General features: G+C 32.2%; 1 protein-coding gene across 2 annotated transcripts; it reads right to left on the reverse strand.

Moving 5' to 3' along the window:
* Positions 1-775: 775 nt before the first annotated feature.
* LOC123694366 (transmembrane protein 184B) lies at positions 776-27,551 on the reverse strand. Of its 2 annotated transcripts, XM_045639786.1 has the most exons (9): positions 27,281-27,551; positions 25,168-25,315; positions 15,197-15,362; positions 11,903-12,129; positions 8,616-8,817; positions 7,393-7,628; positions 6,298-6,382; positions 2,431-3,365; positions 776-1,420 (listed from the first exon to the last, which is right to left on the reverse strand). In XM_045639786.1, the coding sequence occupies exons 2-8, from the start codon at positions 25,312-25,314 to the stop codon at positions 3,214-3,216; spliced, it is 1,215 nt and encodes a 404-aa protein (XP_045495742.1). In that variant the 5' UTR covers position 25,315; positions 27,281-27,551; the 3' UTR covers positions 776-1,420; positions 2,431-3,213. The 2 variants fall into 2 exon arrangements, with proteins under 2 accessions (XP_045495742.1, XP_045495743.1); XM_045639787.1 differs by lacking the exons at positions 776-1,420; positions 2,431-3,365 and adding an exon at positions 5,473-5,796.
* Between the last annotated feature and the right edge of the window lie 278 nt (positions 27,552-27,829).

Here is a 27,829-nt window from a genome sequence, read left to right on the forward strand (position 1 = left end):
AAATAATTTTAGTGCATAATATTTTTATTTCATGGCGGCATTATTACCAAAAATATAAAAATGAAACATCTTAAGCTTATAAATCAAAAACAGTATTGTTTAGTTGAATATAATGAAAAATAAAATAAAATAACACAAAAATATAATACCTACGCAATTTGTGTACATGAAATGGATCGTTGAAAAATCATAGAGTTGGAAAACATATAATCGGCGCCCATCTTGTGATCGTTTGTCAATCGAGTCAATCGTCTGTATGAGTGCGTCAGCCTTGTATACAAGTTGCATTTTTATATTGATACTTTACGTGGTATTCTGTTATTGTTACTAATTGTTATTGTTGACTTTTTTTGCTGTTGTTTGCTAAGCTGTTTCCTTAGTTAATTGTTGGCGAAATGCCGCAAAAACTAATTTTGGTAAGTACTTTATTCAAATCGATTTCATTTCCATATAAAATATTATCGATTATCGGAAACAATTGATACGATTTCAGTAAAGACATCTCTACACGTGTCAAAAATCGATGTGTCACAGAAATCATCTTAGGTGGAAAGGACTATAGTTTCTTTGCAAATACTTAGTTTATTATGCCAATATTGAACTACTTTTGTATAGATCTTATACTTAATTTTATAATTCTTAGTGAGAATCTAGGTGTTAAGAAAGAAGTGTCACAGCAAAGCAACATATGAAAATTGTATATAAACATAATTTTGTATTCTGTTACTAAGCTTATATAAGGTAAAAATAAGGAGTGTGAAATAAAACAAAAATATATATTTTAATTAAATATCATGTATTTATACTCTTAAAAACTCGGGCTAAAACATATTTTATATTGACTAACATTAATTATAATCTTATACTTGTCATGAAATAAAACTTTTCTATTTCTGTTACAAAAATAATTTCCTTTTTTAAACGAAGGGAAATCCTTAGAACTACCATTAGATAAACATTTTTATGTTTACGATGTTAGTCAAATTTATTAATTGACTCTTACAGATGAAAAATAACATAGCGTCTTTAGAAATATATGGGATAAAAAAATCTAGAAAGCATTCAAACTATCTAGTTTGTTAAATAACAAATCTATTTGTTTTATTTACAATAAATACATTAACGATTCCCAAAGACATAACCGGGGCACATATACATCGACAAATACTACAATGAAATAAAACAGCAGTTACACAAAGCCCTATGACGTCAGTTAATTCGGAATCGCACATTAAATATAGATATAATTCCCTACCTACAGCTACAATTAGTAGGCAAATGTGCAATTTTGTATCATAATTATCATGCATCATAGATAACCTTAATTACAATTACATACTATAGGTAATAAAGATTTGGAACATCAAAAAAATTTATAAAGACCTGAAGAAAATGTTTTATTAATTTCTATTATTACCACCTTAGATTACAAAATAAAAGACAGATGGAGCGTTGCCGAACTAAACCGAATAATTTATCGTCATTTTCAATAAAGCTATGTGTGCTGTCATTTCGCCGCTGCACTGTACGTACACGGTGCTTCTATGTGCGTGTAATGTTGCCAGATATTGAAAAATTTCCCAAATTTTTCCCCGACTACGCAAAAAAGAGGGTTATGTTTTTCGAGTTTATGGATGTATGCATAATATTTCTTTGACACGCCCTGCAGTATAATATAAACCGTTGGACCGATTTTGAGTTGTGAGGTTTCATTGCAATGATCTGAATTATTATGTTAGTGGCGGTAGTGACGTAGGCTATATACATACATAAATGAGAAGTCAAGTTTTAATAGCGGTAGTTTTTAGTCGATACTTTATGTTCATCATACTAACACTTTATTTTCATCATATCCATCATGGAGTTCACATAAATTAAATCGCCAGCGAAAACGACTATGACGTTTTTAAGCTTTATAAAAGTAACAAAATAATGTATTATGCTTATTAAAATAATCTAATAATTATCATGAACCTTTAGTGCACTATACAAATAATCACATTCACGATCGAAAAATCCAACAGCATTACCCTGAAGATCCTTTAACCATTTTACCGTTTTACCAATAAAAATGGCAAATTCATTTTCAAAATACTGGCAACATACGTTGAAGTTTTGTATTCCTTCATATCTGTAAAATTATTATTCGTATTAAAGAAATAAATCAGCCAAATATTCTACAGAAAACCTGTGAAACGTTGTTTTATCTTTTTTTTGTTTTCGGGAACAAATTTTACAGCGTTTTATTATCACAAGACGGCATTTTTTTACTAAAATTGCAAAGCCTTTTTGACGTATTGCATGACACTATAAGCGCTATAGCACTGGTGCAGCGACGTATTTGTTTTTGATTTCGTATTTTCTTTGACAAGGGCGACGGGCGGTTGTCATGCTCCATCTGTACTTTATTTTGTAATCTAAGATTACCACATTGAAAAATAGATTCAAAAACCGGAAATGGAAAGTATTAAAATTGGACGGCGAAGCAATGCAGTGTTGTTTTGAAGCGAACCTCTTTATATAATTCAACTACCTATAACAGAAGTGCAAGGTTACTCATTTAAAAAAATATATTACTATTTAGTTTATATACAGCAAATATGAGATTCATGATTATTTCAAATGATTTTATTATGGCAACCCATTGCATGTGACATCTATTATCTGTACACATTTTACTTCTATCGATTACTATAAAAGATTCAGGGTAATCTAACTTTTAAATCATTTTCTTTTGTAACTACGTGCCATTATTTAAATGTATTGTTTATTTTAAATAGCATCATAGAATTAGAATCGAAATTATAGTAATCTACCAAAATATTTATGATCTATAATATCTATGGATAAAATACTCTTTATACATATCGTTATTTATTAACTTACATCGATATTTAAATATATCCACGCCAGAGTCGTCTTTTTGATCGTTCCCTTATAACATGTAAATACGACAATCCAATAACATTCGTTAAAAATATTATTTGTGCCGGATTTATAAGTGCCTATTTAATATATTACTTTTAGGTGAAGATTAAACGAAAACAACGATCAACAACTAACATAAAGGTATCACATAAATGCCTATCCAAGCGCTTAATGCAATGACATCGAGAAATGGAAAAGTATACCTAACCAATAAGTTGTAAACTAGACTTTAAACCCGTCGAAGAGACATTGATCCCGTTCGCCTAAAGAGAAATAAACGATAGTTCACTGAAACTCGTCGTCAGAGCTTAGTAAAGTGGTTTTTTCGTGGTAATTTGCTGCTTGGCTGATGGTAGCCACACGTTGAGGCGGCGGCCTTGGAGCTAAAGCTGCTCCTTCCTCACCATTGCGCTTACCCACGCCGGTACCACGCATCACTAGATAATAAGACAATATTAATTAAACCCGTCACCAAAAGCTTTAAACCACCACGCTTAATTGAAATTACTAACACACTCAAGGTATTTTAGAAATTGTTAAAAAACTATGGAGTCAATATTCAAATGGGTCACACTACTTTTAGCATTATGATTATTCTTTAATTTTCTCAATGAAGCAAAAACCCTCATAAAAATAAGTAAGCAACACCTTAAATAATTTTCAATTGTTTGTTATTGTATTATACAGACTACAAAAAGAAATAATTAGTTTTAAGTAAAAATATAAAAATCATGGGTAGTTTTTTAAATATGCATGACGACCAACACCTTAAAAATGCTATCGTATTTACTTAAAAACCCCGCTTATTTAAAACACACATTAAAAGAGAAAACAGACAAGATTTATACCTCTAAAATGTCATGGAAATTTACGTTAGTTACGTTAGTAAAAGTGTACATTCTAATGAATATGATTCCTAAGGTGTTCATTAATACGCAGTGCATACAAGCAAAATTAATTAGTGACAATGACATGTTACGAACAAACATACACATTAGACATGCTAGCAAACTCAATAATAAGAAAAGCCAAATAACTTCATACTTACCTTACGATTATCCAAAATTTTTCAATAAAAGATTTAATAGACAGAATGACATTTATTAGTGAAACCGCAAAAGTAGGACTATAACAAAATAATAAAAATTGCTGACAATGACTTATACCTAATATTACAAAAGACATCGATAACTTTAATTTAAGCAATATATATTATTTAAATCAAGCTGAATATAAAACTTAATTAATAAAAAATAATTTCTTTACAAGACGGCTACATACAAAGCATTATTTTGCCTAGATACATCGATCGAAAAGCCTGTCTTTGGCAAAATAATAAATTCGGTAAAACACCGGTACAGAAAATAAATGCCCAACAATTTAACAAACCTGTATTAAATATTTCATTTTCGATACAATGCTAGCTCAACTAAGGGATTACATCCTTCAAAGTACGTAACAAAAAAACATAAAAAGAAATAATATAATCACAGAAATAAACAATAATTTTATTTTCTAACATTAACACTAACATTTAATATTATGGTGGGTACCGAAGGGAGGCAATTATTAAAAACAAACTTATCACTTATTTAACCAGAGCTATAATTAAAAAGAAAGTATTTAAAAGAAACTCATTCGCATGCAAAATCATGCAAACTTTCGAAATTTCAAATATAGAACGGGACTTTTTTTTTAATTTAAACAATATAACTGGATAATATTTGACCATAGATAATGAAAGAAAGTGTTGCCAACCCGCGGTCCGAAATCTAGGCAATAAGTACAAAAAAGGTACAAGTCCTATATGGCAATGATTAGTCCGAATATTATGTTTTAGTAAAGCGTAAAATTTACATTAATTACAAGCGCTCGATATATTATTATTTATGGTCTTTCAATTTCGGACTACTCAATAACCGTTAATTTATCTAGAACTAAAATTATCTTACTTAACGAAGGGTTCAAATAACCGAGCACCGAAATTCTAATTATTTTTCTTTTTTTATTATGACATTGGATTTTATAGAATATTAAAAAATTATTCACTTTTTTTTCGGTTCCACAAGCAAAATAAATATTTAGCAGCCATAAAAGCTTTGTCAAGTATTTAAGGCCTTTTGAAAAGAGTTAGTTTTCATATTCATATTTAACGTTAATGAAATTTATTGTATTTCTTTTATTAGAAAATGTTTTATAAAGACTATAGAAATAAATATATATTATGGAGGGACAGTCAAAAGTGTATAAAATGAATCTTTACATTTATGTCTATATTTTTATTAAAGCTGTATTCTGTTTGAATAATAAGTTCCCCAAATATTAATACTCAGGGAATTGTCAAAGGCATGCAAAATGTGACTCGATGATAATAAAATAATAATAGCTGGAAAATTATTATCAATTGTTTAAATTTTAATAATGAATAATGCAATAATCTATAAATACTCGAAATACTTTAAGACAATAAAATAATATTATCTGTCCCATACAATTAAATACTGTTAGTAGACTTTCCATGCTCGGTGGAAAATTATGTTACTGGCAACAAAAGGTGTTGCTAGAATTTCTTTTTTTTTTGTCTTTTTCCATTTTTAAATCAGTCGCAAGTAACATAACAGCGTGGGAGTTAACGTACATAATATGTATACTTTCGTCAGCGACTGACAATAATTGTTTTAGGTACATTGCTTCTTATGTTCGTTTGTCACGATTGTAATTCTTTGAGAGCTTAATATAAGGAGCAATGTATGTTAAAATTTCAGTCGCTGATAAACGCATGTTTTACAACGAACAGCAATGCACTTCATGCAGAGCACAGCTATGGCAGAGCTTATAGTTTCTCATAAGGCAGGTGGGAAGTGACATCTGAAAGGAAATAAAACCAAAACAAATGAAGACTCCTCTCGAGATTCGCGGCTAAAATTATGACTAGACAAATAATACAAGTTTATTAAAAAAAAAACACGATTCGGCGTCAAAAAAATATTAAATGATATATTAATATCTTATCTAATATCTCTCATTGTTAAAATATCTGCACACAGTATGTCTTTTAAATACTTTTAATAATTACCCGCATAACATAAATTACCATACTTATTCACTTCCTCATTTTTTCAAACAAAAAAACTTTAGTAACAACAACAAAAAGATCTTATGCCTTATTTAACTAAACTAACAACCCTAAAATACGTATACATACAATACAAAAAAAAAAGTAAAAATGATTAAGACAAAATCCTAACTCTCACTACTAAACTATCAAGTAACAACCCTACAGTACAAAAGTATACGATAATAATAAAAAGAGGTTAGCAAAAGAAACATGACAAGCGTACAGACGTGCGCACATACACACACACTCACCGGAGCTGTACTGCGTGTACTGCTGGTACTGCGGGTGGAAGTTGTGGAACGCGTCCGTCATTATGTCCTTCGGGTTCATTGTTTCCTGCGGGAACGAATTTTACTATAAAATAATTCTGAAAAGTGTGTGTGTGTGTGTGAATATGTGAATAGAAATATATGTGTATACGTGTATGTATGTCTATTATGCTATTGCATAGCTTCTATCACGGGCCTTGAGCGCGGGGACCGAATCGAGAAATTCCGTAACGGAAAAACCTCACGCTCCCCACTCCGACGGGCGGAGGTGTGGCTTGAAGGCATAGCATGCAATAGCTTTACCGCGGCAGTCCCCGAGTGACACACGTCGTTTTTTGGATGGATATAGGTATGTATTTGGATTTGGATGAATTGGATTGTAGGTTTGTGAATACGCGCTTAAATATTAATGTGTGAATGTCTGAGTGTACGAGTTTATTGTTTAAAAAAGACCCACACGTGCCCTTACACAATAAACACGTATGATGTGTGTTTATGCGCAACTGTATGGGTGTATGCATTTTAAGAGTGGTTTCTTATTTTTACGTGTCTGCCTTCATGCCGGTATATACGATGCCTCGGCCTTGACTCTATGAAAATTTTTAATACACGCGCGTATTTGCATGTGTACCACTGCGTATGCGTATTTAAAGGCGTATGTGCATCTATGCATGTTTACATGTGTATTTACCGGTGTACGCGCAACTCCACGTTTACACGCGTGTGTATTTGCGCGTATATAATATGTGCATGTGTGCCTCGATAGGCAACCAATCTAAGTTCCAAACGCGCGGAACTCCTAAACTCTTAGGTATCCGTATATGTACGTACTTATAAGTATGTGTGTGTGTGCAGTGCCGGCGTTAGAGGGGGGGGGGGGGCGGGAGGCGGCGATGGCCCAGGGCGGCAAATTCTGGGGAGCGCCAAGGTCTGAAGTTGCCTCTCCTGGTGCAAACCTTCAGAACAAGTCAAGTGAACGCCACAATATTTTCGCCCGGGGTGTCAGTGGCCCTTACTAGTTAGTAGTTAGTGGCACTGTGTGTGTGTGTGTGTGTGTGTTACCTACATAATACGTACCTTAAGGCTGCTGGATATCGACTGCATAGTGACGGATCTGTGCGGATCGCGGTGCGCATGTGCGTACACCGCCGCGGGGAACGCGTAACGCAACGCAACCGCCGCGGCGACCATCTCGATGCAAATGAGGAAGTTCTGGTAACCCGCGGACACTGTACCGGCGGTGGTGGGGATGCCGTTCTCGTCTATTATTGGCGATATAACCTCGGCCTTCTCGAGGATCGCGAGCCCTACGCCTGGAATTTTTGAATAATGGGTTGGTAACAAAATATTTATCTACAGTCTACAATATACGAAAATTCACTATTAAATGATAATCATCTGATAGCCTTTAGTTTTAGTCAGTTTTTGAATGAAAATTCATTTCAACTGACAGATGAACTATAAAGAACACATCAAAATGCTGAGAAACCTGCCAACAGGCACTTATTCCTATAAGCACCATGGTTTATAGGAATCAATGCCTACTATTTGTTGTACATGTGATACTCTTTTACAACTGTCTCGATATTATATTTCATCGTCTATTATATAAGTAGTTATTATAATCATAGATGCTATTTGCTGACGGATAGCAATTGAAGACGTATTTATACATTTCGCAAATATCTTATACGGCGATAACATAAAAGATACATTAATTGATTATTCCTCAGTTTAATTAAAATTACCTACATTGACGATTAAGTTCGGAATTGCTAAATTACAATTATTTAATCTTATCTGATTCTTCCGATATTTCAGAAGCCTTTTTTGCCAACAAAAAAATACCTTTTAACAAAATAAGTAAAAATTAATCATAATAATCTATATTTCAAAACAGAGTGTTTAATATTAGTATATAATTTTGTATTAATCGAATACATACATTGTTATTTTGTTCTATAGAAACCACCTGTTTACAAATACATGACGAAAGCAGTGTTCACAAAATAAAAATAAACAATGTAGACGATGACATCAATTGAATTTTAAACATCATGTACGTTTGATATTTGAAAGAAAATTTATCTGCATCTTATTTATTACGTAGTTTTTAATACTTCCTAATTCTTTTCTATACAGCATTTACGTTTTTATTTACTTCAGTAATGTTACACCTATACTAAATATTCCTGAAGGTGTTACAATAAGTAAAAGACACCAACATCTTATTGAAATATGCAAAATGAAAAATCCATACATACATACATAACACATTAATACACACAAGTGATACTCACCCTGCCAGAATGACAAGAAGATAACAGATTTAACGGTGAAGAACTTGAGCACCGGGTCAAACGGTTTGAGCATTTCCCTTGTGGCTCCCAGGAACAAAAACAACCCGTATAGAGCCAAGCTCACTGAGAAGTTGTATATTATGGTGATGTAGATGTAACCGCCGCTGGGCGACCAATCGCCGTCGTGGTAGTGGCCCGCTGACTGCAAGAGAAGAAGAATAACGTTTAAATATGAATATAATAAAATTCTCGTACTGCGGTGTTTGTAGTTTAACCTCTAGTTACGATTCATTAACAATCCGTTATATAAAGTTCTCGTTTCGCGGAGTTTGTAGTTTAACTCCTCCGAAACGGCGTGTTCAATTTCCATGAAATTTTGTGTGAATATTGGTTAGTTCTGAGAATGGGACATAAATTTTTCATACTGCTAAGTAGATAGGAGTAAGGCAGAACAATATTTGCCAGCTAGAATCTATGTAATAAAAATTAATCGCCAAATGTGCTGCTAAGCGTGAAAGGCGAGAACGTCTGGACCAATACGGCTAACTTCTTAAAGTTTTTGTTAAGGCACAAGGAAGCCCCCCAGCAGACGTTGTTCTGTCGCATTGCCCTCTTTTCGAGTTTTATCTTCATAAGAATCTTCCTTGAGCCTTAACACAATTAAAAAAACAGCCGAATAGGTCGAGTAGTTTTTGACATTAACGCTTAGCAATACATTTGGTGATTCATTTTTATCTTAGAGATAATAATGATGTGTACGAATGTGTCATAGTTTCTTCAAAATCTGATGTTTTCGTAGATACAACAAATACTCCTTTGCCAAATAAAAAAAAATTAGTTTAATCAAGTTCAGTAGACTATTTTCTGTCTCTATTAAGAAATAGGAAGGAAATGCAGGCTACGCAAAGTTATCATAATATGTATTGACTTTTATTGAAAACAAAAACTTCAGCAGACAACCAGAATTGGTTCAACATTCACATTTGAGAGTTTTCCTACGTTCAGCATTATCTATTTATGCATTGCTCAAAAGAATCACTTTAGATTCCAGCTTAATAATAATTATTAATAAGCCATTTGTGGCCTACCATAAATCTTAATAATTAATATAGAAAACTAAAATTACGGGTGATAACTAATTCGACTTGGATAAACGTATGAGAAAACATCTTTTTTAAAATTTGTAAATAGTTTTATTTAAAGACACTATCATAAAGATGAACAACAAAAAAGTTATCGCAATATTATCTACGTTTTTAGTTTTTACTTATCACTTCTTGTTAATTTCAACATGTGCCATATCTAATAGATAGGGAGGCGAGGTAGCTAAATGGCGTAATTAAACGGCGCCGTCGAGACTTATCAAAATCGATAGATAAAATAATTTCGAAAAGAAAAGCTTCTATGGTAAAAACCATTTTAGCGGTGGGTTTGGCGTGTACGGATTTTCAAAAATGTAAAAAAAAATAGTTACTTGGGCATTCTCGAGCGCGTCAGATATTCATACTACGTATGCCCCAAGTGCCTCTGATAACAACGGTATACTAATCTGCCGGTTTGCGTGGTGGGGCTAGGCATATTAATTCGTCAGAAATTCACAAAAAAAAAAATTTACTCGAGCGCGTCAGATTTTCGGAAGGGGTGTTAAGTAGGCCCCAAGGAAGCTCCCCTTAAAAAAACTGACTATTTCGACGTGACGATAAGTTACGATGAATTTTTGAAAATGCAGAAAAAAAAAGTCCTTTTGAAATACTCGAGCGCGTCAGATTTTCATAGGGGAGGTTTATCTCGGTCTCCTGAAAGCATATTTTCTTAATCTGACAAAAATGTTGGTGGGTTCTCTTAATCTGACCGAAAAAGGTTTGAGAGTTTCTTTTTTTTAATCATCGTTATTTCATATCAATTTTTCTTAACACCCTCAGTTTTCGAGATATACTCAAAAAACCGGGAGTTTGAGTTTTTATGATGCTTCAAGTCAAAAAGTTTTAACTTTGGACAAAAATGTAAAGAGACCTTTTTTGTGTAAAATAAAATTACCTTTTTTGTTTATTCAAACTTTTTTTTTGTAAAATGTATCGTTCGCGACTTATATACTGCAAAACGATTTTCGGAAGACGAAATGGCTCCTCCAGACTTCCGGTCACGCGGAAACCGGCAGATTTTGTATTTTTAGTAAGTTTTAGATTATATTCTTCAAAATAAAAACAAAAACAATCGCGCTCGAGAATGCCGGATTAACGTTTTTTTTTTACAAGTTCGCGACCCTATAACTTGGCGGCGTCAAGGACTTATCGTCAGATTAGTAAAATTTAGTCTTAAAACACTAAAATCAACCCCCAATATCTTAATCTGACGCGCTCGAGTATTTCAGACTATCGATTTTTTTTTACTAATCTGATCGTCTATCCTAGGCGCGCGTCACTACTTAAAGAGCTAAATAGTTAACAAGGTTGTTCTATTAGGTCTAAGGTATCTCTCATATCTTAAACTGCCACGCTCGAGTATTGCAGAAAATTCCCCTCTTCGCCTCCCTATCTATAATCATATTAATTATCTACTTATTGGCTTTCCTTTATTATGTTTCTATGTATTAATCGTATGTAAAATGCAGTATGAACGTTCTTAACGTGTTTATCATTCCATATGTCTAACGTTTATCACTTTCTAGGAAACTCGTAACAACTTTAAGACGATTATAAGCAGTCTTACTACCCGTATGTTTTGTATTTAGTAGTTTCATAAACTCAATATAACAAAAACTACGCAGTCGTGAATCATGTACATTGTACACTATTATATCTACAAGGAATAATTAAGATAAGATTTATCGTCTAATTATTATCAGGTTGTCGAATATGGCGACGAGTTTGCCAACACTAATGAAATGTTTTATCGTGATAGAAATGTGTCCGATTTATAAATTAACTTATTTTTATGTCTAATATATCCAAATCTTCATACTCGTATATGATTACCCAATTTATAATTTTACCAATATCGAATAATGATTTTACCCGCAGTCATATATTTTTTAGCTCGAAATAGCTCTACTTCAATTACTTGGTCCAACACCATTTCAGTTCGGACGTTTAAGTTGTTTCTTCCCTACTAAAATTAAACTAAACCGAGATAAGGTTTTGCCACAATTACCAAAAAAATTGCGACAATAAAATCAAGGTCAATTTGCTTTGACCAGTCTAAAGGTTTAGCCACTTGAGATCCTTCCAATCTTCCAACATTGTTTTCCTGTAATAAACTACACTCACACATTAATATCTAGACCTCACCTGCAAGAAGATAATGACGAACGCGCACACCGGCTTGATCAGGCAGAACTGCAGCGTCGCCTGCTTGCAGAACCGCAGGAAGCCGATGGTGTAAGTGGCGCCCGAGAGACAGCAGGTCCCATTCACACAAGAGGCCCGAACCGGTCGACCCCGCAGTTCCGACATTATATTACCCTCCCCGCCTAGGTACTCGTAGCAGAGGGATAGGAAACTGTATATCACGAACGCTGCAAACGGGATGTGTTATTGGTGTTATATAATTTCGTATGATGATTTATATTCGTCTTTTACGTCAAGAGAATTTTAATTTTATTGGAAATTATTCTTACATAGCAATAAACAAGTTGTATTTTGTTACATTCTCAAAAATTGATTGTATTACGAAGTATGCAATTACTAAGAATAAATAATTAAGACAAGAACTGTGTAAAAATTATTATTTACGTGAACCATGTAACAGTAAAGTACCTTCAACTTTCCAATATTTAGAAAACAAATTAAGATTTAAAATCTTACATTATCCAACTTCAGCATTTGTGTTGCTACAAATATTGACTTCGAATATATCAGTCAGTCATTCTCAATACATCAGTACATTTCGAAGACCTAACGGCTTTCCTAAAAGCCATACGAAAAGCATTTATCTCTGCTTGACTGGGGCAAGGTTAAATGATTCACACCGTGACAAACACTTTGCTAACGTGGTGGTGGAAATTAGAAGGTGAAAGTGAGCAGCGAAGCTCGAAATAAGAAACGTCAATAGCATGATATAGACAAGACATTGTCTCTTGTTAGCGTGTAAAACGCAGGAGAGTGGAGACACTCCTCGTATAGAAGTAGGTACTAGGTGTATTCCTTAGGCGCTATTAGTGTTCATTGACCCTTGTCTTAATCTTTAATCTAATTACGGACAATAGTTACAATATAAAATACTACTATTGCACGGTAGTTTATAATGCAATGAGGGCATCTCTTTTCCTAGTTTCTAAAATGTGGGTTAAATATGAATATACCGACAAATTATGCCAAAGTTCTGGAGCTATTATTATGGGACAAATTAGGAGGATAAAGAAAATTCAAATTGCAAGCACGTAACTTTTCGATAAAACGAATTTCAAGCTAAGCTCGACTCGGTCTAGTCAACCAGACCAATCTTTTATACCTTTTTCATCATCGGGAATCGATGGCAGATTTTATCGCCGATCAGATGATAGGTATATTCAATTTGTAATGAAACTCAACAGATTTCATAGAATACTGAATACATCTGCGGTACGAAGATAGGCAAGTAAAAAGAGGATATTTAATAGAGTTAAACATACGACTTTACACCGCACGAACGTTAATATTATCCAATCCACTCGCCTACGATCCTACATTAATATCCGTGATTACATAAAATGAGGTTACACATCACTGTGTATGTCTGCAATTTATATTCATTAGAAAAAGTGAAGTACAGCTGCTAACGGAACGCAACGCCATTACAGGTAATTAAATTACTGTTTTGTGCAACACTTAACTAATGGAATAGATACGGAAATCATTATGAGCCCCTAAAAGTCAATTGTACCTTAAATAGATTGAACTCCAGCGAATTGAATGCTGGCGAAAACTAGGTTACTTTATTATTGTATTGTGTATTTTTATTTTCATCTTTAACGAGCAATTTGCTGTTTTACGGCTTATATTGTAGAAATTCGATAGAGAAACGCTAACTTGCAATTGCAGTAGCTTAGTCCAGAATCGTTTTTATACAAAGAAATGTTGCACTCATTAAATAATCTAAATACATCGACGTACATTACAAACATTAATTTAAAACCAATCTATATGCGTATCCGAATTGCCAGATGTAAATTTCAATATTAATAAATTACGTACAAATGCAAAAGGAAAACGAACGCAATCAGTGCATCTAATACCATTTGGTAATTCGAAATATGCACTATTAGTACCGTGCAAGCTTATTTCCACTTATAAATAACCATGTATAACAGCGACCTCGTTCGGATATTTTAGTGCAAGCAAATCAGAGCAACGTTGGATTAGTTCATTTTGGAAATCCAATAGGACATACCTACGTGATCCAATATATGATCCATATATCTGGTTAGGTCATAATAACTTATAATCAACTCTCGAAACTGTGCTGTGATTGCAGTCCTTTCGCAATTTTAATTAACTTCCATTGTGATTTCCAACTAGTCAAAAAAACTTTACCATTGAAAGGCTTATGAAACTGGCTTAGTTAAAGAACTCATCTCGTTAACGTGCTTTATTTTCTCCTACAGCACCTTTAAAGGTCAAGAACAAAAACCATTTGCATGAGCTAAAAAGGCGCGATAACCTCAAATAGAGTGAGGACAAACAAACAACATACGTTCAAAAGGAAATGCATTAGAATTATAATAGATTTATTATTGGTAATTATTGTTATCTATTTCCTTAATATTGCAATTACAATAGTATACATTTAAATAGTCAAGTTTTACATAAATCTTTCACATGGAAAAATAAAGTATCGGAGTATAGTTTACGATAGAAAACGTGTGTGTCAATCGTAGGAGAGCGAATCTCTTACAAAACTTTACCTAAGAAAAATGGATACGTCTTTAGAGATACAACCAAAAGTGCTAAACCTTCATACTACCACAGACTAATAATAATATACTACGTATACAAATACTACCTAGTTTATTACATGAACATGATATTAAAAAGTTGTTTTTTTTTTTATTTTTTTCGTTTTACCGTAGTAAAAGACTTAACATTGAAAAATTATAAACAGGAAATACAAAATTCACATTTCCACAATCGCAGATATATTTAAAGTTTATACATATACCTATATAGTATATATAGTTTATAATCCTGTATTAATTGTGCAATAAAGTATTTTTCATTCATTCATTCATTCATATACCTACACCACAATTAAGATTTCGCATATACAATATTAGTACATAATATTATATGAGTACGCATGTGTGAGTATCGGTCTGTGAATATAAACAAGGATTTAATTATATTTCTGATATTCAAGAAAAAGCTCGAACGTGATGTTAAGTCATGAATACTGGATTATTCTAGACTTCATTACGACTACGGAAGTCGCGGATTCAATTCTTAAATGAAGGTGCATGAATTAATGTAATTTATTGCATATAAAATATACCAAACACATTTATAAAGTTTTAACAGTCTACGTAGCGTTATTAAAAAAAAAAAAAACAATATAAAGCAGTTCATTCCACAAGTTAGAACGTTAAGGTAATTTCAATGAGACCATACCTTCATAACAATCCCTGACTGTGAAGAAATATACATAATACGAGTCTCCCATGAAGAACAATAGCGAAATCCAGCTGTAGCAACCGTATATGGGCACAATGAACAATATGCGCACAATCCATCGCTGCTCCGAGGGGTTCGTGTACCAGCGCAGGTGTTGGTAAATCTGCAATGGAAAACAATGTATATAGTGATAGTCTGCTTCGTTTACTTGAACAAAGACATTTTTATGAATGCCATTTCGGCTATACAATATATATCGTTAGAGTGTGATTTAGTTTCTTTGTATGTTATGAAGTAAGAAATCATAACCTTTGAGTATTATACGTAACGTTGGTAATAATAGCTGCACATTGCTCTTATTTAATAGCGGATAAAAAGGAAAACTGTAATGAAAATTAATTGCAAATGTTTAATTGCATTTTTTATTATCAGCTAATATCATATAATATGTATCATACTCCTACATACATACTCCTAATAGCTGTAAATACAAATAATTATTATAACTGTACCATTGATAAAAATAACCAAACATTTCAAAAACCAGGTTATATTCAATAGATTTTTATTTTTTAATCTAACCTTGTAAAAAAAGATTACAGTACTTCCCTCCTCAAAGATAACTATTCAAATCGGTAAATTTTTAAAGCAATAGGCGCTTTGTCAGGTGTTATGAATACCGAAAATTCTAAACCTCTGCTGTCAGTATTTCTTCATTTATTGGTCATCATGACTATGACGTCAATTAAATTGATACTGGCCTTTCACTACAATATTTAATTTATTTAGTTTTCTTTGCGAAAATAAACTTTATATATAGGAACTGCTGTAGCTTGTGGTAAATCGAACATTTTTACAAAATTCATGCGTATAAAAGATTGGATTCATCACATCACAGAAAATCAGTCTGCAGTTTAGTTAAAATATTGACTCAATAGATATTGCTCTATAAAAATGTGCATTAGTGTAATTATTAATACATCGAATTATCATAATGATTGATAATTGCTAATCTCAGAACATAATTAATAACTGCATAACAAAGCGTTTAGAAAATTATTCGCTAATAACTATGGATGAATACAAGGTCAAGTACTTTACAATTAACAATGGTATAGAAAATCAATACGAAACATTATTAGCAGTTATAGAATTTAACAAACCGTACAAATAGGTATTACCTATGTGGAGTGCGCGATAAGAATAAATTCATTAAACTATTTTTAATGAAAAACCTCTTTCTAAACTAATCCAACTTTAACAAGATTAAAAAAAATTACATTTCCACAATTCAACATACTATTCGTACTACATACTTAACATTCTAAAAAAAAACTGTGTAAACTGTGTAAACAAAAAGTAGTTTGTTTAGACTAGAGCTTTGCCCTTCTCATTACATACTATTGGTGGTTAACATATATATTATATAGGTAACCTTATAGATACATCATTGATCAGAGGGCAATGAAACAATTGTCGCAGTACCATACCGTAATCACAAAATAGAGAGTACAGAAACCACCATCGATTGATGGTCTGAATCTTCTCACAAAGCGTGCCTCAAGTAACACACAAAGATTTGAGCTTCTGGTTTCTAATTTCTGGTACTACTACATAATGAATTCAAAAGTAATGGTATAGTTCTATTTCGAGATCACAGACGATACAAACAACATCGTATATAGTCAATAAATAAACTTCTGATATTTCAATTAAGAGATAGTTAAATTCACTTTCCAGTGAATTAATAAAAAAGAATTATATATCTTAAATTATTTTAATTAAAAAGTAAAATTACAATATACGTGTTATTATGAGCTCGATGCTTCACAATATGTTTTTATTCTAATATTATAATTTAAAGGAATAAAACGTTCTCACGAACGAAAGCACACCGTCAGCGCTTCACATTACATATAGCGTAGGGTTGTCACATAACTCCTCCCCCCGCAGATCCGCAACTATTTTAGGACATTGAGTGAAAATGTTGCGGCAGGATCAACTTCTGGGGCTGATGTTTTCTGTGTTTTCTGAATATTCATTTTCTTTGATTTGTAGCGACGATAGCACAGGAACATTGAAGTGGCCGCTGCGCTCAGTAGCTAAAGATGTAAAGTGGTATTGTCGTATGGTAGATGGAGTGCAGTCCCAAGGTTTTTTAGCGTTCTCGTCGGAATATTACTGATTGGTGCAATTAAAATTTTTGTAGGTGTATCTTTAATTTCATTATTAATATTTGTAATAGTGAGGTCGTCAGTACGTAGAGAGCAGTTTGTAGGTAGGGTAGACTGGGTACGGTTGAAACAATTTCACTTAAAACGACCATAACTTTGCTTTTTATAACCCGAGCGATGTGAAATATATGTTAAATAAAAGAGCATGTATCTGTCTACTAATAGGCACTGTGGTTTTAGTTCCAGGTGTATTATTTTAAATAGTAGATCAAATTAAAAAAATAAATCCGATTTGTTTCAACCGTCCCCATACCAGGGACGGTTGAAACAGTGATTGGGGTCAGTTGAAAAACATGCGAATAATACAAAATATAGTATTAAAATATGTTTTATTGATTGTTTATTTTAAATCTAACAATAATTAAGAAACTCGTTTACAATAAGGTCTGCTCTCTAAATATGGTGAAGTACAAACAAGACAGAAGTACCTACTCCTCATCTTCTGATGATATCTTCTCTTGTACATTTCCTTTTTGCTTTTATGGTGTTTCTTTTACATTTTTCTCCATCAAACTTCGTCCTTTTTCCTCTATCCAATTGCTTCTTCACTTGCTCAGCTCTTGTTCGTTTCAATATTAATTCTGGCTCTTTTTTATCTCTTCTTTATCTGGTGTGTCACTGTAAATAGTAGACTTCCTGATTTTTCGCCCTCTATTATTATACCTTCTATTGTTATATCCTCTATTGTATCCCATTTTTTTGTTTTCTTGCTCGCCAGAGTCATCTCGCATTCGAATTTACCTTAGAAACGAATAATCGTGCTTCTCTGCCGCTTTTCGCAATGATTCTCCGGTTTTCACCTCCTCATATGCGTCTTTGTACTTCGTCAAGTCTATTTGTCTTCCCAAAATCTCTCTTACACGTACTATCGGCTTCAAAAAAATCAAAAACAATTACAACAATGTTTCAACCGTACCCAAAAAAAATGTTTCAACCGTCCCCAACTCCTACTTTAGGTAAAATACAGTTATAGTAATTGTAACAACAATGATACACAAAAACTAGTCACAATTTCATATTCCACAAGATTCACTTCAAACAAAAACGCACACTTAATACTGTCACTTAAATAGAAACGCTAATAATTGGAAAAATCTCCAAGCCAAAATACTTACTTTTGGTCATAAAAACACAATAGGGTCTTATAAAATCAGCTGAAGCGCGCGGAGATCGACGCAACATTGTTGTTCGTGTTTAGAACAGTTGTGCGCTTCATTTTCCCCTTGGACCCCTAACCCCCCCACCAACGGTTTACGAGATATTCGTGTTGTTTCAACCGTCCTTTGTTTCAATCGTACCCAGTCTACCCTAACGTTGCTATGAAACTGCCTTGGAGATGAAGCTATTCCTTACGCTTGCAGGATAATTTAACCTTTGTGAGATGAGGAAAAATAATGATGTAGTGACTGTCGTCCAATTTCTCCATTGCTGGCTTAGTTAATGTTAGGCAGGTGGATTCACAGTCGCTGGATATCTCTTGCGTGGTGATGAGTTTTGCAATACAGTCGGGTGAACTTCTTGTATGATGATTTAGGGTCGATTTCACATAGAAACCGATTGCTCTTCGATTGAACTTCGGGCATTCAGCCTCTATGTGCACATAAATATCTTTATTGGTTGCTATATAGGGATAGGGAGGTATGATGATATGATTTGTACGATTAAAGTGTGAGGAGTTATAATGGGGAATCTTAATATAATTACTATCCTATTTTTACTAAAGTATGATCCAGTGCGAATTATTCGCGGAGATCTACATTAATAATTTGTTCTGAATCGTAAAAGGAACGTAAAGTAACTAATATAATACTTAATATATCTATCCCTAACATAACATGGTGCGCTCGCGATGTACGCATAAAAGCTAAACTATCCTCTATATTTCTTATTACTAAAAGTAAATCATTAATATTATCGTCTAAGGAGTCTAGGAATTGCGCTAATTCTGTATAGAACCTAAACCATTTATCAATCTACGTTTTACAAAGCTTCTAACAAGGACGATGCCTTATCCAATTTTTCGTTTAAATGTTGAACCCTAATTTTATATAGTAATAATGTACGGTTATAATAACTAATTGGTCGCATATTTTAATGAATTTTGTTAATACATGGGGGTTACCATCAAAATCTGGGACCACCCTTAAGCATTTAAAAATTTCTTCCGTGTCAAACGACATATTAAAACTATCAATACTTCTAATACTATCAACTAAACTATTTCTCGAGGACTGTTGGGTATTAACAGCCTCGGTACCCCGGGATTTCCTAGGATGGAAAATCGTGAAGGTTTATTCTAAAATTAATATAGGAATATAATATAGGAAAGCAACACAATAAAATAATTCTGTGCAACTCACATTGACATGGTTTCTGTATCGATGGCTGGATACTGCTTATGTTCTGGATACTCGCTTGGGTTTTTAAAAAAACCGGTCGGCCGCGCGGGGCCTCGGAACCGATATTCATTTCGGATATCTTCCCGCGGGCGACCCGAGTATCCTACCGACTGCGCCAGTTAAATTCACTTTCCAGTGAATTAATAAAAAAGAATTATATATCTTAAATTATTTTAATTAAAAAGTAAAATTACAATATACGTGTTATTATGAGCTCGATGCTTCACAATATGTTTTTATTCTAATATTATAATTTAAAGGAATAAAACGTTCTCACGAACGAAAGCACACCGTCAGCGCTTCACATTACATATAGCGTAGGGTTGTCACATAACTAGCTTAATCCCAGAATAAATATGAACAATTAAAACGAAATTTAATTGTGATGTAAGTAATGTTGTGTTTGTTTATTTATGCGGTATTCCTCTACAACTATATTCAGTAGCATTCTGTCTACATTGTTGTATGCATATAATACATTACACTCTTTGGTGGTATGACGCTTTTGTAACTAAACGCTCAACCGTAAGATCAGCTTCTTGATAAATCTTATAAAAAACTGGATACACTAGGTAACTATGTCTATTATTATACAAGTTTTTCCAACACGCGAGACTTGTCACTCGTGTAAGATCCGAGAACTTTTCCCATACTAACTAATTGACCCGGGAAATGAACTTCGATTAAATCACCACGAGCTATTTAGTAAAGAAATACTGAGATGTTTGAATAATTTTAATAAGGTTTTCTACTGGCATAGAACCTGTATATCCCGCATACTGTCTTATGGGTTGTGATGTCTCTGCTTTTGTAATTAATAATACGATTTAATATAATTATTAATTAACTTTTAATAACCATAAGGCTTGATTTTATCGCACTACTAACATTGATACCTTATGAGTGGTTATGTCACTACAATGATGGAGTTTGATAACGCGGCGGTTACGACGAGTGAAATTGGCAATTTTGCTCAGATGAGAGCTCAATATCTATATCAATAAACTAGATGTAAACATTTGCATAGGATTTCACAATACAATAGAATTAACGAAATAAGATTATCATTTTGTCACCTAAAACAATTGTACATTGAAGGGACAAAGGCTTTGTGAATAATGTTTATAAATTTTCAAGGCTAATGACCGCGGGCTTTTTAATAATGTTGTTCTCACATTATTATTTTTTATACTACCCTCTTAAGTGTTAGGTTATAGCGTACTTAAATTAACAATAACATGAATTAAGTGGACCCTTAGTTTGAGAAGTTTCGGGTTATACTTAAGTATTAAGATTGGCTATAGTTCAAGTTCAGTTTAGCATATTAATTGTTTAAAATTGATGCTATAGGCACATTACTCCTTCCCTAATGGGCGTGTCCGTAATGAAAACATCATATTGTTTATTGATTTAAACTGTATTCGTGTAAACGATCGTGTTACTAGAGGTCATCCATCACAATCCGACTAAAAGTTACATTCTGACATGCATTGAAGCTTTGATTTTCGAATAGCAAAACGAATTGGTAAATTGGACGTGCAAAATTTAGACTCCCAATAAAATTCTTTAAAACAGCAAACGCTACCTTCAGTAAATATGTCCGTCAATGCTAATATGTCAAGGTTTTGATAGAGTAGATTGGCGAAAGAAATGGATTATGGAATGGTATAAAAGTAAAGTTATTAAGGTTTTCAATGGTACCCTATTTCACCAACACAAGCTGGTTTCGTGGATAGCTAGCGAACTAAACATATGTCTTATGTTAATGTTGTTTTTAAGTTATTGCCAATCACTGCTTTTCTATTAATTAAGACTTAGCGTTCTTTTACCATTCTTGTACGCTGTACCTACCAGATGGAATTTGTAAGTCAATTAAAGTTGTGAAGAGATAATCCTTTTCCGCCGTAGTTTTACCTATATTTAATAAACAAACATAATTTGACTGCGCTTTTCTGTTTTGTTGAAAGTGATAATAATTAAATAGTTACATCGGTAAATATACCTAAGTATTTTTATTGTAGATACTTAATTCTCAATATACTTAGCGTGTAATGTAACGTTAGTGTCAACGATCGCATGTAATTGATGACCCAGCAAATTATGTATTTCAAACAGTGTAGAAACCTATTAAGTAGAGTAACTTGTAATTAATATTAATGGAAAATAGGTCGATAATAAAGCTCGAACCGCGTGGCTATTTTGTATAGTTCGTTTATTTTTTATAATAAATGAAGTAAATTAAGAAATGATTGGGTTTAGAGTTAAAAAACAATAGGATAATATGATTATCTGATGATAACACTGCGCGAAATACGAGTTTCACAAATAAGAGAAAAAAAACTAAAACCAAATTACCAACTTATTTTAAAATAGATAAATATCTGTAAACATTATGTACCTAGTAGGTACTACCTACATATGTTTGAAACTCTAGATTCTACAATCTCGATTAATGACACGCGCGAATGGATCTAAGAGCATTGCTAAAGTTTTATAAGTCGTCTATTTTAGTTCATGTTGACAAACCACATCGGTTCTCGTCCTTTATTCGATATATTCAAGACCGTACGACCTTGATAAGCGAACGCCAGTTTTTTAGTTCTCACACTTATTTTTATTTGTGAACAGAATTTTCTCGATTTTGCAGAAGTGAAGGTTGGATTAAGTCAATTTATAAGGCGACTTATTTCTTAACCAAGCTAGCTATAAATAAAATTAATATTCGAATTATGTAGTCTGTTCTTATTCTTAACGAAACTATTTACTTCAAAATTTGATGAATTTATCCTAGAGTTTCAAATTATACTGTGGGTACTTTATTAGAGTAAAATAGAGCAAGGAAATGTTATAGAGAACGGTTGAACGTAGTCTATAGTACTTTAATCTTCTCGTAGAAGACTAGTTGTAGTTTCATAATAAATAATTTTACATAGAGCGAAGTTTACCTAAAAGAAGTTCACCTTATAAATAAACTGCCAAGTTTTTCAATACTTTTTCGCTACGTTCGAGCCACAACTACGCCTTTATTCATACAGATTTGTTCCAGTTAGCTTATTTCGCAATAATGTCAAGAAACTCAATCTTATAATATGCCCAATTGAGAATGTGTTGGATCGCGATTGGTCGAGTTCTTGCAATATTTTAGAGATATGCAGGGCTCATTGCGTCATGATACGCGGAAATTTGGCGTTCAAGTGTTTTTAAAAGAAATTGGCTTATAACTAAAAAGGTATTTAGAAGTATAAATATTTACAAACATACCTATATACTTTACGCGTTTTCTTCAAGCATGTAGTAACAGCCAACAGGCAATTACCTATTGCCGTTTGACTGAATGTAGAATAATTGAATTCGATAAGACTTAATGGACTCAATATCTACAACCAAGCACTCCAAACATTTTATCTTTTAAAATAGCAAAGAAAATGAAAATCCTAAAGGAAATTTATTACATAACTAGTATAGACCGGAATTGCTAGCCGAATGTGACATATCCCAAAGGGATCAAATCGAGTTTCTCTACTAGTTCAGCGTGTATTATATTAAACTACGTGACCAAAGGACATTATGATGTACTGGCTGCTAGTATCGGCTTTATTCGAGTTAGAACTGAATAGAAATAACTACCCCAAATTACTTTATAACCCTTCAGCGACCCCCTTTAATCATGGTAAACCTTTGCTATGGCGCCCGGCAAACTTCTTAGCCAAAAAGTACCACGCTACATACATACATTATCGCTATAACGACCAAAAAAAAAACTTTTGCAACCATACATACATTAGAATTATTTCGTATGCTAATATTTTTCTTCTATGTTAGATATGGTAGCAGTAATTGCACACGAACACAGCTGTAACACATAACGTAGGTAGGTAATATGAGAAGCTTGAGATGGATAAATGGAGCATAGCATGTTATAAGTCCAGTATAATTTATAAGTAGGAAAAGATACCTATTTTCTGTATTTTATACGAAACTTGTTGTAAAAACATAGAGGTATTTATTGTAATTTTTGTTGCATTGATTTTAGCTTTTCTATCTCGAATAGGTATAGGTAAAGGTATAATACGTACGTATAGGTAAATAATTTACTTTTGTTTTAGTTCAATATATATATTTTTGGGCATATTTTGCGTAATCAATAGTGTCTGATTGAAACATAAAAGAAAATTAAGGAAGCAAGTTTACTAATAGATGAATATATTAATTATTAGATGAGATTAAAATAATAATTAAATCCTCATCATTATTGAATTATAAAGTATTTAAATTTCTTGTTTATGACTCTCAACATTTTCAGGTCATTCCGATGAAAGTAAAATTTAATATAATGTAATGAACTCATAATAATTATTATAATACAACAGTGACTGGCGTGTTAGCAACGTAAATTTTCTCTAAGCATTTTTACTGGTAACTTATGATAAAAACCATTACGCGGCAACGTCCACATTAGAAAGCATAATTATAAAGCAAGTATTCGACAAATTGCCGTTCGTAGAAAACCAGTTTAGTAATATTATTGTATAGAATAGAAAAATAGCATCAGTGGGAAAGAATTGGACTGTATAAGCAAATTATGTATTGTACGTATGATTACATAAAATAATTCAATATTTGACAAAAAATAAATTGTTTTTCGTCGAAATATTAACTATGATTGTCTGTTTGTTTTTATAATTAGTTTTTGCGGTAGATATACCTACTTTTCAGGAAAACATGTAATCAATGTAAGTGACAAAGTAAATTTGGTTTTACTTAAAATTTAAATACAATAAATGTTGCAGGTACGCAGGTATGTTTTGTAATTTTAGACATGTCTTAGTAACAAAGATTTTTTTATATTGTATTTTTTTGTATGTAAAATTGTTGCAGTTATGTTTTGTATCACAGATATTATGATGCTGTAAGCGTCTATGTATAGCTATAGGAAAACATTGGGTTATTTATATGATTCAATACTATGTGTCATAAATGGTGTAGTGTGTATGAGTTTATACTTTCATCAATGAAGTCATTTAAAATATTATTTAACTCTTTATAAAAAAAAAACAGTGTTTTTTATTTATTTTCACAATTATTTTTAAAAGAAATCCTGTAACTTCAGTCTTAATTTAGATATAAACTTTCACTTTGTCTTATTTTAAATTTATTTGAAAAATATAAAATTATTTCAGTATCTGTATTAAAATTTATAGAATTCACTTTAAAACCTTGAAAATAACTAACATTGTTGAACACTTTTACATTGTTTAAACTAGCATAAAATATACTACAAACTTAGGACCATAATTTTAGTAGCCTTATACTTTAAAGAACAAAAAAGAATTACCTGTTGGCAAGTAATAAATAGGGCCGTCCACACAAAGATTCCAGATATCGCCTGTGCTGTGGTCGTCTGTAGAAATATAGCCTTCGACATGTTGTGGACCGGCTCAGACATTGGCTGAGCCGTCACATTGATCACTTGTTCTGCCATCCTAGGAAAAAAAAAATGTCGTCATTTAATGAAGGTGGTAGTCATTCAATCAACCAGATGACTATGAGAGATGCTTAGATTTATTTCATAGCATTATTTTTAACAACTTAGGACAGAATTTAAGTTATTATACAAAGTATTTGACTCGGAATTGTTGTCACATTGCAAACACATACTTTTAGGGCTGATTTTTCAATGCTTGGTTAAAACTTATTCGTCGAATAATGTATAAAACTACCATTTTAAAAACATATTATAATTGCCCCTATTTGACAGTTTACGTGACATTTTAATAGTATCGTGTAATACTTTATTGGACGAAGTTTTATCCAAGCATTGAAAAATCGGCCCTTATTTGAATAATCAACATTTATAATACCGACTATGAAAAAAATAAAAATTGAAATTATAAATATATTTTGAATTTACAAATTGCTATGAAAAATATTGTATTCATAATTTCTTGCAATACAAAATTGTATTATGAACACAATAAGCCATTTCGTAGAATAAATCTTTTGATAAGCTGATAAGGAACAAAGTTTGATATGGCTTATTGCATCTGTAATATAGTCTTATTGTTGTGTGTTGCCTTATGCTTATAATAAATATAGGAGACAAACAAACAAACTTCCCATGTATTTTGAACTGCCCTTCAAAAATTTGAATTAGTATGAGTAGGTTGCGAGCTTTGTAATTGACTGGGAACTGACTATTTTAGCGAACACCTTTGGAATTTTATCCAAAGTAAAAAGACTCAGTCACAGAAACTATATCACAACTAGTAATTTTATACTGTGATTTTGGTTTTATAAATATTTAGGAATGTAATTAATTTTTTTTTTTTATAATATTAATAATATTTTATAATACTAGCCTAGATTATGCAAACTACTCAAGGTTTCACAAAACTTATGTCTAGTCATGTTAGAGGACAACATAATGAATTTGTATAAGAAAATATCAGTCTATAAAAACAACATAGAAATGCTAGCTTAGATAAATTTGTATGTATTTAATTAATATACAATTTTGAAATGTAATAAAATTAAAGATTTTTTTTTTATTTATAACAAAAATCCACTACAACTTCAGATACTCATACACAAATAAATAATGTAAAACCACAATTTACAAAATCACATCTTTTAAGATTTATCTTAATGTTACACACATGCTTTGGCTGCATATAAATGTCATATAAAGTGGCAATTTATAAACTTGTTTTTGTGAAGCTATCATAATTATATGTAGTGCTTCTATGGCTTTAAGGTCAGTCAATGAATGTGTGCTATTATAAAATCAAGTTCTAGAGATTCAAAATAGGAGTATTTTTTATTTAATAAGTGTGTGCACTGTGCACTTTGTAATGATATTTCTTCTAATATAGGTAGGTATGTACTTATATTTATTGCAATGTTTCTTCTAGATTTATTGCAATTATTTGTTTCACCAATTTATCAACATCTTAATATTATAGCAGATATGAATGCATCAAATAGGTACTATATTATAAAAGTGTGCAAGTTAGTTTCTCTGAGCTGAGTTTAAAGCTATAAATTGAAACAAATAACAAGGTCATTACACCAATACAAACAAAATAACAACTGTGCTAACACACTTTCATGTTTCATTTTTATATTCATAAAATATACTGTACTTGGTATGATTCTATGTGTTCTTATAATTTCTTAAATTATAGACTGATTATTTCTTTATGAACCATATCACTTCATTTACTTGATAACTAGGACAATCGAGATTCCTTAACAATTAATATGCTTTGTTTCGAATTTCACTGAAGCAGATTTCGTAGAAAATAAATAGGAAGATGTAGTTGGAGGTCATATTTTTAACATTTTCCTTGATTTATTGCAATACTTCTAGTGAAGGGCGATTTTATCATACGTCCTAGATTGATTTCCCCAGAAAGTTATGAAAGCCATTTACTTTCAATATGTTTTACCTTTTACGTTAGCAGTTCCTTCGTACTATTTTCTTTTTGTTTCACGTCAGATGTCATTCGTAATCAACACTGCACATATTGTAGCAGCTGCTCCATACAGGATCTCATTGATTTTCCACACAATATTGTCACAACAAAACAATATAAACACTTATCCAACACAACACTATATTATAGCGCACATTTATTAAAAACACTAAACTGTTAATAGGTGTTTTCTACAGCTAAAACTAACAAATATGTTTATATGATCACAAATAAATTCTTTATCTTCGTGCATTGAGATAATATTAATATGGAGACGATACCGCCTACATCACTTATGTTCCACTCAACATACGTCATGTGGCGTAACTGCACTCAGTCGCTTGGTCGCTCATTGGCGCGAACGTCACGCTCATTTTTTATTTGTTTTAAAGTGAAACGCATCAAATATGCCTACGTGTGTGTTACGATATTGCACAAATAATACAAAGAATACGGAAAAGTGCAAAGGAATAACTTTTCATCAGTAAGTAACTAGATAATAATTTTTAAAACTTAGTTAGA

Source organism: Colias croceus, chromosome 9 (assembly GCF_905220415.1).
Source record: "Colias croceus chromosome 9, ilColCroc2.1".
Taxonomy (NCBI): domain Eukaryota; kingdom Metazoa; phylum Arthropoda; class Insecta; order Lepidoptera; family Pieridae; genus Colias; species Colias croceus.